This window comes from Theropithecus gelada, chromosome 15, assembly GCF_003255815.1.
Source record: "Theropithecus gelada isolate Dixy chromosome 15, Tgel_1.0, whole genome shotgun sequence".
Lineage (NCBI taxonomy): Eukaryota > Metazoa > Chordata > Mammalia > Primates > Cercopithecidae > Theropithecus > Theropithecus gelada.
Window position 1 is genome coordinate 43451618 of NC_037683.1, and position 16850 is coordinate 43468467.

The 16850-nt window shown below is 49.6% G+C and overlaps 1 protein-coding gene across 2 annotated transcripts in view; it reads right to left on the reverse strand.

The window, feature by feature from the left end:
* TMOD1 (tropomodulin 1) overlaps positions 1–16850 on the reverse strand; it is a 92816-nt gene that overhangs the window by 16095 nt on the left and 59871 nt on the right. For both annotated transcript variants that reach the window (XM_025358634.1, XM_025358633.1), the window contains exons 5-8: positions 15585–15674; positions 14231–14361; positions 12442–12549; positions 9292–9435 (exon numbers count right to left, since the gene is read on the reverse strand). In XM_025358634.1, the coding sequence (XP_025214419.1) occupies positions 9292–9435; positions 12442–12549; positions 14231–14361; positions 15585–15674 (473 nt within the window). The remainder of the gene's footprint in view (positions 1–9291; positions 9436–12441; positions 12550–14230; positions 14362–15584; positions 15675–16850) is intronic.

Here is a 16850-nt window from a genome sequence, read left to right on the forward strand (position 1 = left end):
AAATGACTCCTTGCTTTCCTTCCCTCTCTCCTTCCTTACTCAGCCTGTTTATCTCTGGCAGTCTGATAATGGCACCTGGTGCAGACAGAGGTCTACTCCTAAAAGCTTATGTGCCTCCACGTGGAATGCTTTTAGCCGCCCTGTGTGTATATCCCTATTGCTTTAATATGCACTGCAAATTCCCCCTCCCCATGAGGCTTTTCCTGATCCTGACCCCAGGAAATGATCTCTCCCCATTCTACACTCAAGCGCACATTGGATGTCCCTCCCTACACCTAGCAGAGTCCATCTGCCTTACTTGAGTCACCCGCCTCTATAGCTGTCTCACCAGTTAGAACTGTATTGTCCAATACAGTAGCCACAGTAGCTACTAGTCACATGTGGCTCTATATATCTAAATAATTAAAATGAAAACGATGCATAGTTCAGTTTCTCAGTCCTATTAGCCACATTTCTAGTGCTTGATAGCCACTGGTGGCCGGGCGCAGTGGCTCGCACCTATAATCCCAGCACTCTGGGAAGCTGAGGCAGGAGGATCACTTGAGACCAGGAGTTTGAGACCAACCTGGGCAGGCAACATAGAGAAAACTCGTCACTACAAAAACCAACAAACAAATAGCCACTGGCTGGAGACTACCATGTTGGTTAGTGCAGATATGGAACAGTTCCATCATCACAGAAAGTTCCATTGAACAGTGCTGCTGTAGACCATGAGCTCCCGGGTAAGACATAGTACGCAGTTTCTCTCAGTCGAGGTGTGTGGAATTGAATTGAATGGCGGAAATAGGAACATGCTTGGGAGGGATAGAGGGGACATCAGCCCAGTATCCAAATGGACAAGCACGAATTGCAGCTGAGACTCTTGATTGAGAACTCCCCCCAGGTATTCTGAGTTCACCAGAGCTCATCTAGGTTCAGACTGGACTCAGAAAGCTGGCCACAGCAGGCAGAGGGACACTGGTGAAATTCCACCGGCCCCTCTGGCAAGGATCCTAAGAATGCCGGGAAGAGGTCAGGTCTGTCCTTGGAGGACTCAGCACAGCTCTGGAATCTGGCTGTTTTGGCCTGGAGATGGTACAGCAACCATCTGAGGCCCCAAGAAGGAACTGGCAGCTCCTCTATCCACCCTACCCAGTTAGCAGGAACCCTTGCCTCGTGTTGAGGTCACTTGCTGGAAATGCCCTGCTAAAACTCAGGATGGGCTAGTCTCAGAAAGTACTGGTCTCCCCTGAGTGAAGGGGCTACCGGGGACTTCGAGGGCTGCCTCTGCAAAGTTGATGCTTCGTGCAGAGTACAAAGCCCCTTGACATGCATTGCCCCATTCAACCTGTCTACATCCCTGGGAGGTGAGCAGGGCAGGCAAGAGCCAGCTTAGAGATGAGTAAACTGAACCCATGCGTAGATGGAAGCTGGACCATGCTCCCTCGACTTATTCATGACAGAGCCAAGGTTTGACCTTGACCTGGGGCTGGAAGGACTGCAGAGGTTCCTATAGGCCCAGTTCTCACATTAGTGTCCAATATCCTGGGATACACACAGATATGTCTGGGTGTGTGTGACAAGGTACAGGATTCCATTAGATAATCATGATCTTCCAAGAGTGTTCATCTCAGACCAAACCCATTCTTTTTACACTAAGGAGTAAAGTAGAACATGTGATACATCTTACAATAAGCCTTAAGATGTCAAAGAAGCTTCATCCTTCTCTGACTCCGGGGACCCTGAGACTAAAAGGACTCATTCATTTTATAGATGAGAGAAGCAGTGGCTAGGGAGCCAGGACTAAAAACCAGTTCTCTTCCTTATTTTTCAAGTAACTTATTTAGTGATTACTGCATGCCAAACAATGTCATAAACATTTTACGAAAGCTAATTCATTTTCTCCTATCAATCCAAGGAATATGTACTACTATCATTATTTTCATTTATTTTATTTTATTTATTTTTTGAGACAGAGTCTTGCTCTCTCGCCCAGGCTGGAATGCAGTGGCGCGATCTCGGCTCGCTACAACCTCCACCTTCTGGGTTCAAGCAATGCTCCTGCCTCAGCCTCCTGAGTAGTGCCACCACGCCCGGCTAATTTTTATATTTTTAGTAGAAACGGGGTTTCACCATGTTGGCCAGGCTGGTCTTGAACTCCTGACCTCAAGTGATCCACCCGCCTTGGCCTCCTGAAGTGCTGGAATTACAGGCATGAACCCCCATGCCCATCCTCATTATTCTCATTTTATAGGCAAGAAAAATGAAGCACAGAGGTATGAAGAAAATTTTCCCAAATCCCAGAATGGGTCAGTTGCAGAACCAGGATTGGAACATAGGCAGTCAGCTCCAGAGTCTGTGCTGGTTTCCACCTCACTTAAGTGCCTCTGAGAATGATCAGAGGCAGAAGTAGGACTGACGAGAGGAACTATGGGCAGATGGTGTTTGGCTCAGCATGGAGGATTGCCTCTGACCATCTGAAGTGCCCACACACTGAGGAGCTGCCTGGTAGGGTAGTGAGCCACTTGTGCCTGGAAGTATGTAAAGGGGGAGAGATCATGGGCTTGGTCATGCCCAGACTGGCAACAGTCTCTGGGCAGCAGAGCCAGGGACAGGGTGGTCGGGGAAGAACTCTTGTTCCCCTTCAGATTTGCTTGAGAAGTAAATAAACCACTTGTGAATAAATATAACCTCATTATTAAAAATTCAAGTGATACTAACACAGATTGAGTAAAACAAAAGAGTCTCCCTCACCCCATTTATTCCCAGTCCCACCCCCTTCCGTAGAAGTAACCACCATGGCCAATGAGTTGTGTTTCTATGCATGAAGTATAAGACAGAAATGTACAGGGGTTTGTTTTGTTTTGTGGTACTTGTTTCTTCTTTAAATGAATTCATACTATACTTATTGTTCTGCAACTTGCCTTTTTCATTTTATTTTTATTTTTATTTATTTATTTATTTTTTTTTTTGGAGACAGGGTCTCACTCTGTTGCCCAGGCTAGAGTGCAGCAGTGCAAAGCAGTGCAATCATAGCTCACTACAGCCTCCGACTCCTGGGCTCAAGTGATCCTCCTGCTCAGCCTCCCAAGTAGCTAGGACTACAGGCACGTGTTACCATGCCTGGAGAATTTCCTTTTTTTTTTTTTTTTTTTAACAGAGATGGGGTCTTGCTATGTTGACCAGACTGGTCTTGAATTCCTGGTCTCTAGTGATCTCCCTCCTTGGCCTCCCAAAGTGCTGGGATTACAGGTATGAGCTGTCATGCCCAGCCTGCCTTTTTCATTTAATATTTTGCAAAGCTCTTTCCGAGTCAGTACACAGAGAATGACCTTATTCCTTCCATTGGCTTCACGGGATGCCCTGGTGTAGGTGGATATTTAGGTTACTTCCGTTTTTTCCTGTTACGAACAACGCGGCAGTGGCAGGGGTGGGGGGGGGTATTCCTCAGGCTCCCCACGGAGATCAGAACTGCTGGGTTGAAAGATAGGCACTTTCGAATTAAAATTGAGACTGCTCTGCCTAAAGGATGTAAAAGTCGGCATGCCCTTCAGCAATGTGTGACAGCTGTGTGTCCTCACACCTTTACCGTGTCAGAGCATTACCCATCTGATGAGAAAGAGATCAGATTTGCTTTTGAACAAAATGACCAACCAACACCTTAGGTGTTACACGCTGTATCCTGGAGCCGGTGGCTCTGAGACCCCCTTTCTAGCCAGAAGCACCAGGAACATGTGCTCACTTTGGATGTCAAATGTCCAAAGAATCTCACTTTGGACATTTGATGGGGCCAATTCTGGCCGTTCCCAGATGATGTGGACAACTGGGAATACTTCAAAACACAACAGAAAGGAGCTCTCGGAATTATGTTGTCCAACTCCAGAGTCCCAAACCCTAACTGACATTAAAATTCCCTCCGTCTCCCAGCTGTTTACACACCCCCAGGATTGGAACTCCTCCCCCTTTGAGGTACCTGCTCCATCCTGGGGTAGCTTTGCTAGTTACAGAGGTCTTTCTGGACAACTCCTGTGACGCAAAATTCTTACTATGATGACTTAATATCTGCAAAATTCTTTGATCCTCCTCCGTCCAAAAGGTGGTGCCTGATTTCCCTCCCCTTGAATGTGGGTTGTGCTTTGTGACTCAGTTTTAATAAATAGCATATAGTGGAAATGACTTTGTGTAACTTCTGAGGCTGGGTCATAAAAGGCATTTGAGGCTTTCTTCTTTCTCTGCCTTGGCTCACTCACTCTGGGAGAAGTTAGCTGCCATATTGTGAGGACATTCCAACAGCCCTAGGCCGGTGCACACAGCAAGGTGCTGAGGTCTCCTGCCCATGCCATGAGGGAGCCATGGTGGAAGCAGTTCTTCCAGCTCGGATCACGCGCTCTGGGCGAAGTCAGCCGGCCACACTGCTCCTGGATTCCTGGCCCTCAGAAATGGTGAGTTAATACATGTTTATTGTTGTTTTATGCCAGGGCTCTGAGGCTGTTTAAGTTGCTGTATTTGGGGATAGTTTGTTACACAGCTACAGATAACTGATACACTCACAATGTTGAGTAAAAAAAGCCAGATACAAATCATCCAATCTGGGAAAACAAGACAGCACAATCCATCTACTTTAACTTCTCTTCAAAATATTAAGCACATCCTCATGTCAAATATTGGAATAAAAAGTGGGGAAGCGGCCACTACCCCAGACATTATACATATTCTCATTTGTGGGGCTCACCCCAGGCCTTGTCTGGCCTGGGGAGCAGGGCCCCCTGTGCCCTGGGGGTCCTGGGGAAGAGCAGCTCTGTGGGGATTTTGGAGAGTTTGGCGAGAGCAGCAGAGAAGCCATGTGTGGAGATGGCCTGTTTGGCCTGGGCCGGGCCTGCAGGCTCCCTCGGGGCCCACAGGGTCTCTCCCATCCATCCATCAGTGCAGCCAGGATACTGCAGCTCCAACCCAGCTCTGCCACTAACCTGGCCCGTGGCCTTGGGCTAGTCCCATCCTTTCTCTCATCCTCAGTCTCCCTGCCTGTGAAAGGAGGACTAGGCTAGACGTCGTCTCAGTGCCTTCTGGCTCTGGTGCCTGCTCTGCCCTTTTCCAATTCACCGTAGTCTTGGCGCAATTGCAGGCGGCAACAGAACATTGCTGGAGATAGACTCTTTGAGTCAACAAACAGCTTCAAAGTCCTGGTTCCCAAACTGCGTCCTGAGCCAGCACCGTGTCACCCTGGGCAGAACTCCCCAAGTCCCTTTCCCTGGCCGTATAAGGAGAAAGAAGGACAGAGACTTGCTGCCACAGGTTATAAGCACAGGACTGAGGAAAAAGCTCCCGTCTCCAAGGACCTCAGTGACTAACCAGGAATGAGGAATAAAGGAATAAATCAAATGCCACTCACCACCTCCTCTGTGTCACACTGCCCTGCCTCCCCCCAGTGGGGCTGGGACACCTGAAGGGGAGGCACTGGTGGCCTCCTCCTGAGCCTGAGTCAGCAGAGCCCCCTCCCTGAGACCTGCCTTCAGCCCCTCCCCTGCTGGACCCAACTCCAGTTAGGCAGGAGCACCTCCCCACAGCCCCCTGGTCCTGGGGGCCATAACCCCTGGCTGATCTCCTGGGCCCTGATACCCTCTCCTTGCCGCCAGTCCCCTCCCACCCAGCTGGAACCATCTTCCCAGAGCACAGCCACAGCCCACTTTCCCTAAACCTACCCATTCAAAGCTCTCTGACTCCTAATCCCCTTTCCGGCTTTCCTCTGGGGGTACGGTGAGTCTGTGTGGATGGGCTCCATGGCTTTTCCCACTCCTCTCTGCACCTGGGATGCCATGGCCTCCATGTCACCTGAGATACTTTTCACCCTGTGGGTGGGAAGTCAGGGTCTACCCAGCATCAACGGGTTAATCTCAAAATCTGCCTCCTCCAAGCAACCCTCCCTGATCCCTATTCCTGACTGAGACTGCTCCCTCTGATGGACCTCACAGCCCACTGTCTGGCTGCTGGAGCACCTGGTATGATGGTCATTTCTGCAAACATCTTTCCTCTCATCTGGTGAGGAAGTTTCTGGAGGGCGGACCTGGAGCCTCAGTCCCACACACAGCCCAGCACCGTCCTGGCAAGCAGCCAGCGTTCATCAGCATGTCGAGATGAACCAGAAAAGAGGCTCATTGGATGGGGGTGGTGCTGACCAGTGCTCAGGCCCCAGGCCAGAGGACAGATGAGAAAAGCCAGGCCGATGTCACATGAAACTACAGCTGCTTCAAGAACCCAGACAGCCGTAGCATTATACATGGACTCTGGGGTCACACAGACCTGGGTTTGAATCTTGCCCCTCTCGCTTCTTGTGTGGCCTTGGGCAGGTTGCATAGCCTGCCTGGCACTCAGTTTCCTCATCTGTGATATGGGGATGGGTTGTAATGCCACTTACAGAGTCTTTGTGAACATTAAATTAGATAATAGACACAAAGTACCCAGTATGGTTTTGGCTCATGATAACCTGCTCAGGAAATTAACTCTTAGAATAGCGTGTGAATCCCCTAGATCACCTTCCCAGTAATTCTAGAAGTTAACAACTTCAGTTTACATCTGTTATCTCCTTAGAAGCAGAGATTCTTATAATCCCCATTTTACAAGCAAGGAAACTGAGGCTCAGGGAAGTGAATGTTTTTGGAACTAGGGTGTTCCGCTAAGGTAAGAGCAATGGTTAGCATGGGCTCCATCTTGGACTCTGGGGGGGTAGCGTGTGGAGGGAAGGGGCAACTCCCTGGCAGCTGCCACCACAGTGACCTGAAGCCAGTGCTCCCAGTCTTCTTTGGCTGACATTCTGCCCTGGGAGTTAAGTTTCAGCTGACTATGGGTAGACCCTGACCTCCTGCCAGGCCAGGCTGGGATTCACATGAGTAGCCAATCCCAGGGCCTGGCCCAGAGCTGCTGCCAAGCCTGCTGCATGCCTTTGTTCCATCTGCTCTGCCCCTCTTGCCTCCAATGGTGCAGAGTCAGCAATGGCTAAGGGAGGGCGCAGAAGGGGTAGGGGTGGGGATGGCCTGAGAATGAGCGAGGCAGCAGCAAGACCACCGGCACACGAGAGATGCAAGGAGTCCGATGCAACAAATGCACGTGACACGGCTGCTGCCAGCTCATGTGACTGCTTTATATAAACTAGAAAAAAGTGCCCTCTCTGGGTGAACAAAGCCCCATACTGAGGCACACAGCTCAGAGAGTGGATTCCAGGTTGAATTTTGCTCTCTGCTGCCTCATTGTGCTGTGAACAATATGCACGACCATCCAGGGCAAACTTCCTTACCAGGCACCCTTGAAGGGCGAGGTCCTGAGCTGGGCACTGAGATAAGGAGATGCCTCAGACATAGCACCAGCTTCTGGGAAGCTCAAGGGAAGCCAAGGTGCTAGGGGAGCCCAGAGGAAGAGGTATCTAACTCTCTTTGGGCAGAGGTTTGGAGGAGCCATGGCAGACTAGTGGGAGAAGACAGTAATAACCTGGATCTCAAAGAAAAAAAAAAGCCCTGATGCATGATGTGCCTATTTGCCAATTTCCATAGTGTAAATACTCCCACCTACCATGAGCAATTCAAGGCACTGATGTGCCATCGTTGGTCGCGGGAAGAGATATCCACAATCAGCTCTTGCAAGCTGGTGCAAGCTGTCTCTAGAACACCACTAAGATAAAGAGAAGCCTCAACTAAACCCAGAAGGCAGAGAAGAGGGTAGAGGCAGGGGAGGACATTCCACAAGGAGGAAAAGGAATGGAGGCATGAAAGTGAGTGGGGAGCAAGTTGTGAATGGTTTTGGAAGGGTTATGGTTGGGAAAGGGACAGTCAAAGTCTTCTGGAGGTTGGTAATGTTTCGTTTCCTGACCTGGACAGGGGTTACATGCCTGTTATGATTCCTTAAGTTGTGTATTTAAGTTTTATGCAGTTTTCTGTATGTTTGCCATATTTTACAATAAAAAAGTTAAAAACTTGTGATAGTCTGACTCAGGTATAACCACTGTTTAGAATTTTGTAATATTTCATTCCAATCTTTTTCTCATACATTTATACAACCATTCAGCAAAAATTTTCATGTAGTAGGAAAAAACAACTGAGTCCCCATTCATAAAAAAGAAAGCATTTTAACATCAAAAGCAACATGCTACACTGGAAGAAGTGCGAGTTTTAGAGTCAAGGAGACCTGGATTCACATCCTGCTTCCTTTTTCTTTTTTTTTTTTTTTTTGAGACGGAGTCTCGCTCTGTCGCCCGGGCTGGAGTGCAGTGGCCGGATCTCAGCTCACTGCAAGCTCCGCCTCCCACGTTCACGCCATTCTCCTGCCTCAGCCTCCTGAGTAGCTGGGACTACAAGCGCCCGCCACCTCACCCGGCTAGTTTTCTTTTTGTATTTTTTAGTAGAGACGGGGTTTCACCGTGTCAGCCAGGATGGTCTCGATCTCCTGACCTCGTGATCCGCCCGTCTCGGCCTCCCAAAGTGCTGGGATGACAGGCTTGAGCCACCGTGCCCGGCCACATCCTGCTTCCTAAATGCTGACCCTATGACTCTGACAAAGGGGCTTATCATTGGCCTGTCTGGACTGTTTTCTGAAAACTGAGACTGATGATACCCACATTCTGTAGCGTTGTTGTGAAGATCAAATATGACGGATGTCAGATGTGTAGCTCAGAGCCTGTCCCACAGGAGACCCTCAACACATGTAACATATAAGATATTGTTATTAGCATCCTCTTAGAAAGTCAGAGCTGAAAGAATGGCTCTTCAGATAAATGACTGACCCACAGAAGTTACAGAGAAACGGTAACTCCATAAGAATAAAGACAAACTGGAATTTGCTTAGAGAGTAATCTGAATGGTGAGGAAACTCAAAAGCCCCATTGAACGGGGGTGAATGAAGAAAACTGGGGATTTTAACCTGGAGAAGGAGAGCTTAGTGGTTCATGAGATCTGTGCAACAGATGTCCTGGGTGAAGCAGAAAACAGAACTAAGCCCAACAAACAGGACTTACAGGGAGCTGACTTCTACCAGATATAAGGAAGAATGTGCTCATTGCCTAAGAATGGAAGTGGTGATGTTGGTAAGGAGTGTGTCCCCCATCATGAGAGGGACTCAAGCAGAACTGGAAGAGCACACAGTGGGAGCGATGAAGAAGGAAGGTGAGCATGATAGAGGGTTTGAACTGTGGGGACCTTGGAGGTGCCTCAAAGCTGGGCTCTGAGCTTCTATCATCAGCAGTCTCAGCTCCATTCAGCAGCATGGGAAAACTGCAGGCCAGCAAGCTGCATGTAGTAACAGACCTGAGGAGACCCTTGCCCATCTCACCTGGTTGTCAATTTTCAGTTCCACCAGAGAAGTGTTGTATGGGAGGGCTTCCACCAGGCGCAGGATCCCAGCTCCAGAAATGAAGTTGGATTCCACGTTCAGTGTCTTCAACACCTTGTTCTCCTTGAGCATCTCAGCAAGGGCCTTGAAGCACAAGAGAAAGCAAGGATACCCATGAGTCATCCTGAGCAAGGCTGGGGGCCCCTCTGGGTAGGTCCTAAGACACCTAGGGGAACAGGAGGATGATCCCCACCATGTCCTTCACCAAGCACAACTCTGACGGTGTCTCTCCTCTCCTGCAACCCCCCATGGCTCCTGATCCCCCACAGGAGAATTCTACGCTGCTTAACCCACATCCAAAGCTTCTATGACCTGGGTCTACTCCCCTGTCCAGAGTCAACTGTCACTGCTCCTCTTCAGTGGGGTTACTCGCAGCTCCCCATGCCTGCTCAGTGCTTTTCCAGTTTGTCTCTGCCCTTTCTATCCCTCCCACCTGGAATTCCCTTCCCTTTCTGCTTCCCTGTCCAAGCTCTGCCCATCTTTCCAGGCCATTCTCAATGCCCCTTGCTCCAAGAGCTCTTGCTGACGTTCCCCAGCTAGATGTAGCCTACCCTCTCGAATCCTCATAGAATGGAGCCGTACTTCCCTCATTATGGACCTTGGATTCCTCCGTTCCGAGTTGTTTTCATACCGGCGTTGTCTCTGCCATTAGACTATATACTCCTGGTGGGCTGAAAAGGCATCCTATCTATCCCATGTTGCCCACAGTACCCAGCACATAGTAGGCCCTCAGGCATTGTTCATTGAGTGCCCAGTGGAGTCTCGACCTCCCGTACATACTCCCCACTTGTCTCTTTACTGCCCTGTGGAAATTCCTTGGAGACGTGGTTTTCTTCATCTGAGCACTACAGAGCAGAAGAGGGAAGCCTGGGAAACCACCCACTGGGCAAGTGACCAGGGCAAACTGGAGAAGAGGAGCTTAGGTGGCCCCTAGCACGTTTCAGAAGAACTCAGCCAGGGGGTGTAGATGACAATCAGAGCCTCTGAAGGAAATGAGGTAATTAGCAGTTGGTGGAAACGATGTGTCATGGAGGAAAAAAGACACCAGCAGCTGATAGGACATACGGAGCAGTGGGCCCTGCTGCCTGAAAGGACGCTCCGAGCCAGGAATGCCTACCCCATTGCCCCGGCCTTGCTGAGACCTGCCGAGAGGCTAGCTCCCAGAAGCCCTCTGTTTTGAAATCATCACCCCCTCCTCAGTGCCCTTCACTTCAGTGTGCCCCTGGGATGGCATGTCAGCTTTCTCTGTGATGGTGTCTCTGACTTGGCTGGCCCTCCTGAGGGAAAGGACCCAGCCAGAGTCCTCTCTGTATCCTCCACCAGAACCCTCCTGCTCCCAGGAAAGGCCTGGCCTGGCTTAATCAAATGTAATTAAAAAACAAACAAAAAAAACACCAAAATAACAACCAGTAGGCAATCCGCCAGGCTGATCCAACTGGACATGCCGGTGGCTGAGCAGGTCCTGGAGGCCCTGTCTTGCCAGGTGTTAACTCCTTGTATGCTGGGTCCCAGTGGAGAAACTGGGGCCCAGGAGAAAAGCTAAGGCAGGCAGTGGGGGCACTGACAGAGCTCTGGCAGCCTGATTTACCAACTGGCCCAGAAGCATCTGAGTGTTCGACATGGGCATACTGGTATGCACGGGCTGATATCAGCTGTTGGTCTGGCAGAGTCCATGCCCAAAAAGCATTTGTGGACCTGAGCTGAGGGCCAGTGTGGACGTGCTTGGTTTCTGACCCATGACATAGTAGCATACAGGGCATGTGGCTTTGCCAGCTGTGTTCCTATGGGCAAGGAACCATGGAGATCTGAGGTCTGAGGTCAGAGGTCATCAGTCCAGAGGTTCCCCACTGACAGCAATGAGAGACTGTGAGCTATTTCTATTATTTCAAAAATATGAAAGAACGCTGTCCTACCTATTTTAAGAATCAGAAAAAAATTGATTGCTACAGAGTGGTTAATTACTAGCCCTGATAAACTAGTTTCTGCCCTTCTTGCAGGAATCTAGCTTTGCAGTAATCACACTGTACTGTTATCCTTTAGTTGTCTGCTTGGCCAAATGGACCAGAATCTTTATAAAAGCGGACGCTGAGACTGTTCAGTCACAATTGCATTCCAAGAACCTAATTCAGTGTTGGGCACAGAGAGACTCTTAATACATACGTGCTGGATGTTTAAAAAGAAGAGTTGATGGCTACTTCAGAGTAAGTACAATTTAGTTTGATCAGAAATATATTTTGAGACTTGGTAAAATAAAATTGATCATTGGCACCTGCTGATGAAACCATCATTTTTATTTTTTTTAATTTTTATTTATTTATTTATTTATTTATTTATTCATTCATTTATTTATTTATTTATTTTTGCGATGGAGCCTCGCTCTGTTGCCCAAGCTGGAGTACAGTGGTGCAATCTCGGCTCACTATAACCTCCGCCTCCTGGGCTCAAGCACTTCCCCTGCCTCAGCTTCCTGAGTAGCTGGGATTACAGGCGTGCACCACCACACCCAGCTAATTTTTATACTTTTAGTAGAGACAGGGTTTCACCATATTGGCCAAGCTGGTCTCAAACTTCTGACCTCAAGTGATCCACCCATCTCGACCTCCCAAAGTGCTGGAATTACAGGTGTGAGCCACCACACCCAGCCAAAACCATTGATTTTTAGAGATGGAGAAACTGAGGAACAGGGAAGGGCAGGCCCTTGTTCTAATATGATATGCTGAGTGAAGACAGAGACAGATGTAGGGGTCATGTGACTGCACTGGAATTGCAGGTCCACCCCTCACTTGCTGTGTGACTGGACAAAACAAGTCACCTGACCTCTCTCAACCCTAGATTCTTTAAGTGCAAAGTGGGGAGACCTGCACATCTGAGACCAGAGGTGGTTGTGAGGATTGGCCAGGATGACGTGTAGGTGGTGCCAGGTGATAGCCGTTCCCTCTACACCCCCTCATGGCTCCTGGTCCAGTGCCTTCCACTGTACCACATAGAGCTCTTTGTTAGTGGGATACAACCAGTCCTGAGACCACATATTTCAACCCTTCTGTTTCAAGGCCCCCTATCCACAATGCAACAGAACATAAAGGTACATACATACGCCACGGGGTCATTACTCCGCGTCCCCACGATGCTGAACTTCTTCACATATGAGTTTTCTTTCAGGGCTTCTGCATATGCCTTGAGGGTGGGGATGGGGATATTCTGCACAAAGAAAGACAACAGAGAGAGTGATCAGAAGCCTCACCTGGGACAGGCTGAGGCAGATGGATAAGCCTGGATCCTCGCTGATTCCTGGCAAGTCTCTGGCCAAAAAGCTGAGTGGGCAAAAGGTTCAGGCTTTGTCCCAGATGACTGAGATTTGGGGAGAACTTTCTAGTAAACAGATTTAGAAAATCCTCCCTGAAATTTTCAGATAAGACCTGTAACCTCTTTCTTTGTGCACTTGGGGGCCAGAGAAGAGGCAAAAATTAAGGTATGTAGTATTGTGCAAAGAGCTAGGACTGCGGGTGTGGGGAGGGGCTGGAACCTGGCTTTGGTCGCAGCGATCGGCCATGTTTCTGACTTGCTGTGCGTCTCTGTGAAAGCCTCTTCCCCTCTCTAGCCCTGTTTCTGGAAAACAGGTAAGGGGGTTGCATATGATGCTCTTTAAGAGACGTCTACCCCAGGGGGTCTCTGCTCCGGCTGCGCAACAGAGACTCCTGGGGAACTTTTACAAAATGGTGATGCTTGGGCCGGCCCAGAACAACAGAATCAGAATCTCTAGGGTCAGGCCTGGGCGTTGGTATGTATTTTTTAATCTTCTCAGGTGAAAACCACTGATCTGGTTAAACAGGCTCACAGTGCAGAGGGGAAACTGAGGCCTAGAAGAGGCTGGGGCCTCACAGGGAGATTCCATCCCTCATGCGGCCCTGAGGCAGCATTTGCTGCCAGCATGCAGCATTCTCAATTGGGCCAATGTCTCCTACTGGGCACAGGAAAGCAAACATGGCTGTGTTTTTACCAATCTCATTTCAGAGCGTCACTTTAGCTCCCGTGGGAGCAGAGCATGGGGAGGCCAGGTGGGGGTGAACACTAGGGCGTAGGTTTCCAATCTGATGGTGCTGTGGGGCTGGCAGCTGCTTAAAAGAAAGTGGAGAAAGAAAGAAATGGAACAGGCGCAAGGGAGGCTGGCTTCTAGCCTTACCCTCACCCCCTCCCAGAACTAATCCGCTGTTCTCCGGGCAGAGCAGGTGGGTGGGCAGCTGCATTTGTCTCTGAATTCTTCCTGCGGTGGCCTGTTCAGGGTGGGACTGCCTGCCTACCTGTCCCTCCCCTACCCTGGGATCACATAAGGAAATGTCCACAGAGAAAAGGGCAGACAGCTTGGGATATTGCTTTACACATTTTGGCCAACAGCTCCCTTCTGTGGCTGTAAAACAAGGCTGAATATGAATGTGATACAGCAGCAGCAATGGTATAGGGGAAGGACCTGCCCAGGGCCTGTGTTACCCCCGAGCCTAGTGGGCACTGGACTTTTCCAGCCTTGAGATCCCGTGCAGCAGCGTGTGTCTGACTCATGATTTTATCTCGGAGAATCTCTCAGTGTTTTGAATAACGTGGCAGGTTTCCAGATTGAAGCTGGGTTGGCCCATGCTAAACATCTGGGCCTGGTATCATCCTCAGAAAGAAACCAGGACTGCCAGATGCACTTGTTTACACTGCCCACCTCTCTTAAAGCCTCCCATTTGCAAAGGTTTTGTCCCTGTTCCTGATGCAGAAGCACCCGGAGTCCAAACAGGACCCTGTTTACTCTGCACAGCCAACCCTGGACCACTTGCGTTTGGGTGACATGGTCCTCCCTCCCCCACCCACATGCAGGTAAAGTGAAATAAATGGACCTTACCCGGATATTATTGAGGTTAACTTCTTCAAGTTTTGGGTCGTTGTTCTTTATCCTTTCCAGCGTTTCCTCTACGTCTGTTGAATTTGGTTCTTCGTCGGGCACAGGCTTGTATTGTGTGGGTTTAATCACGCCTAGAGTGACCGATAAAAGGGAGGTGGCTCACAGAAACAAGGGGCTCACTTTCTGCCAACACAGAGATACTCTGGAAAGGAGCGTGTGCAGACTTAGGGCATATGAAGGCTGCACATCGCAAGGACTGGGTGGGGGTAGGGGGCACCACTCAGAAGAAGCCCCGCAAGGGAGCCGGGAGGCTGGGGTTCTACTTGGACTCTGCTTTTGACGTCCTGCAAGAACTGGGTGAATTACTGACACTCTCTGAACCTTGGGTCTTCATCTGTAAAGCAGGGCTAGTCATTTTACCAGGGCTCATGACCTCAGTGGGCTCCTGGGAGGCTAAGAGGAAGCCCGGATGGGAAAGAAATGCATCAATCTTCCAGAGGGAGGAATAATTATATTTTGGCAGCCTCATTTCTGTTTGGGGCCAAAATGCCAGCTTTGGAACAATGCAGTGGAGTAATTAAGGCAATGCAATATTGGCATATTGGCACAGGAAAGGACAAAAGGGCTCATGAAACAGAGGAGGCACTTAGAAACAGACCCATGTGGACGATAAGGGCTGGGGCCCAAACCAATGGTGAAAGGATAACTCTTGCAAGGAATGGTGTTGGGTCTACTGGATATCAATTCAAAAAACTGAAAGTTTGATCTCATCCCACAGCACACACAAACATGAACTCCAGGTAGATTAAGAAGTTCAATATAAGGCCAGGTGTGGTGGCTCATGCCTGTAATCCCAGCACTTTGGGAGGCTGAGGCAGGAGGATCGCTTGAGTCCAGGAGTTCGAGACCAGCCTGGGCAACGGTGTGACCTCATCTCCATATAAAATAAACAAAATTAGCCAGGCATGCTGGCATACGCTGGTAGCCTCAGCTACTCAGGAGGCAGAAGTGGGAAGATCGCTTAAGCCCAGGAGATCCAGGCTGCAGTGAGCCAAGATTGTGCCACTGCACTCCAGCCTGGCTGACAGAGCAAGACCCTGTCTAAAAAAAGAAAAAGTTGAATATAAAAAGTAAATCTCTAAAACTTTTAGAGGAAAATATAGGAGAACATTTCTATAATATTGGGATAGAGAAGGCCTTTGTAAACAAGACACAAATCCCGGGAGACTCCAAGGAAAGGATGAACAGATTTGGCTATATAACATGTTAAAACTTCTGCAACGAGCCAGAGAACATCAGTGAGTGAAGGAAGCAAGAAGCATGAGGTCCCTCCTGGGGGCGGGCGCATACTCACTGTTGAGCCCCTCCTTGTTCATGATGGAGCTGCTGCTCAGGGCCTGGTAGTACTGCTGGTTGCTCATGAGCGTGTGCATGCCCAGGATCGCTGCAGGGACAAGGGAAGGGCTCGTGATGTGCCTCTGCAGACAGAAGAGCCTCCTAGGGACCCACACCCAAACCCCGGGAACTCTGGCTCACAGAGGTGGCAAGAAACACTTGCATGAAAACGTCAACATTTTATTTTACTTTTACTCTCCCCTCTATTGATGTGACTCTGAAATCCCCAGCCCCAGCCCAGGCTGCTCTGCCCCTGGCCTCTGATTCCCTGATGTCCTGCTGGCACATCCAGCTCAACGTGGCCAAACCAGAATGGCTCTTTCCAGCGACAGCCTCTTTCTGTAGAAGGCTCTCTTTCCATCTTGTCATCTTGCCTGTCCCTCAGGGTAAAACCTCAGGGAATGTGGCACCTTCTCCTCACAAGCCCATTTGACCGTCCCAGTGTCTTTGAGATCCGTCTCCCTCCCATCCCATCATCTCCGTCCTAGTGGAGGCCTGATCATTCCCTGGCTGTATTGTCACAGCTGTGTCATCACCGGTGTCCTGGTCTTGGCCTTTTCCTATCCTCTACCTCCCAGCATGCAGCACAGAGCCGTTGGAAAGGTCTTTCTGGAAATGCCAACCTGACCTCATTGCTCCCATGCTCAGCCATTCTTTCATCCATTCATTTTTTCAACATGTAACGAGGCCCACCCCAGCATTGTGTGCCAGGCTCTGGTGGGGACAGTGGAGAATAAGAAAGACTGGGTCTCCGCTCGTGGAGCTGAAAGTATGCCGGGGGAGAGAGGAGCCAAGCGAGTTTCCGCACAATGAAAAACCAGCGCAGGGTATGGTGAGTGTGGCAGAGGAAAAGTTCAGTCCTAAGACAGCATAAAAGAGGAACTTGGGATGGGAAGGAGGTCAAGTTAAGAGAAGGGCCACAGACCATTCCGGGCAGAGGAATGCAGGTTGGAAAGCCTTGAGGTTCAGAGAGTGGCAGGCCAGTGAGGGAAGAAGGTCAGGTTGGCATCTCCAGAAAGACTCTTCCAGCTGTTCTGTGCTGCACATTGGGAGATGGACAGTAAGAAGAGGCTAAGGCCAGGACACCAGTGATGACACAGCTGTGACAATCACTGCTGGGGGAAACAGGATGGAAGCTCGAAATGCGGCGGTAATAATCACAAGCATGGCAACGCCACCGCTCTAAGCACATGCTTGGTGCCAGGGAAGACACTTTGTACCCATC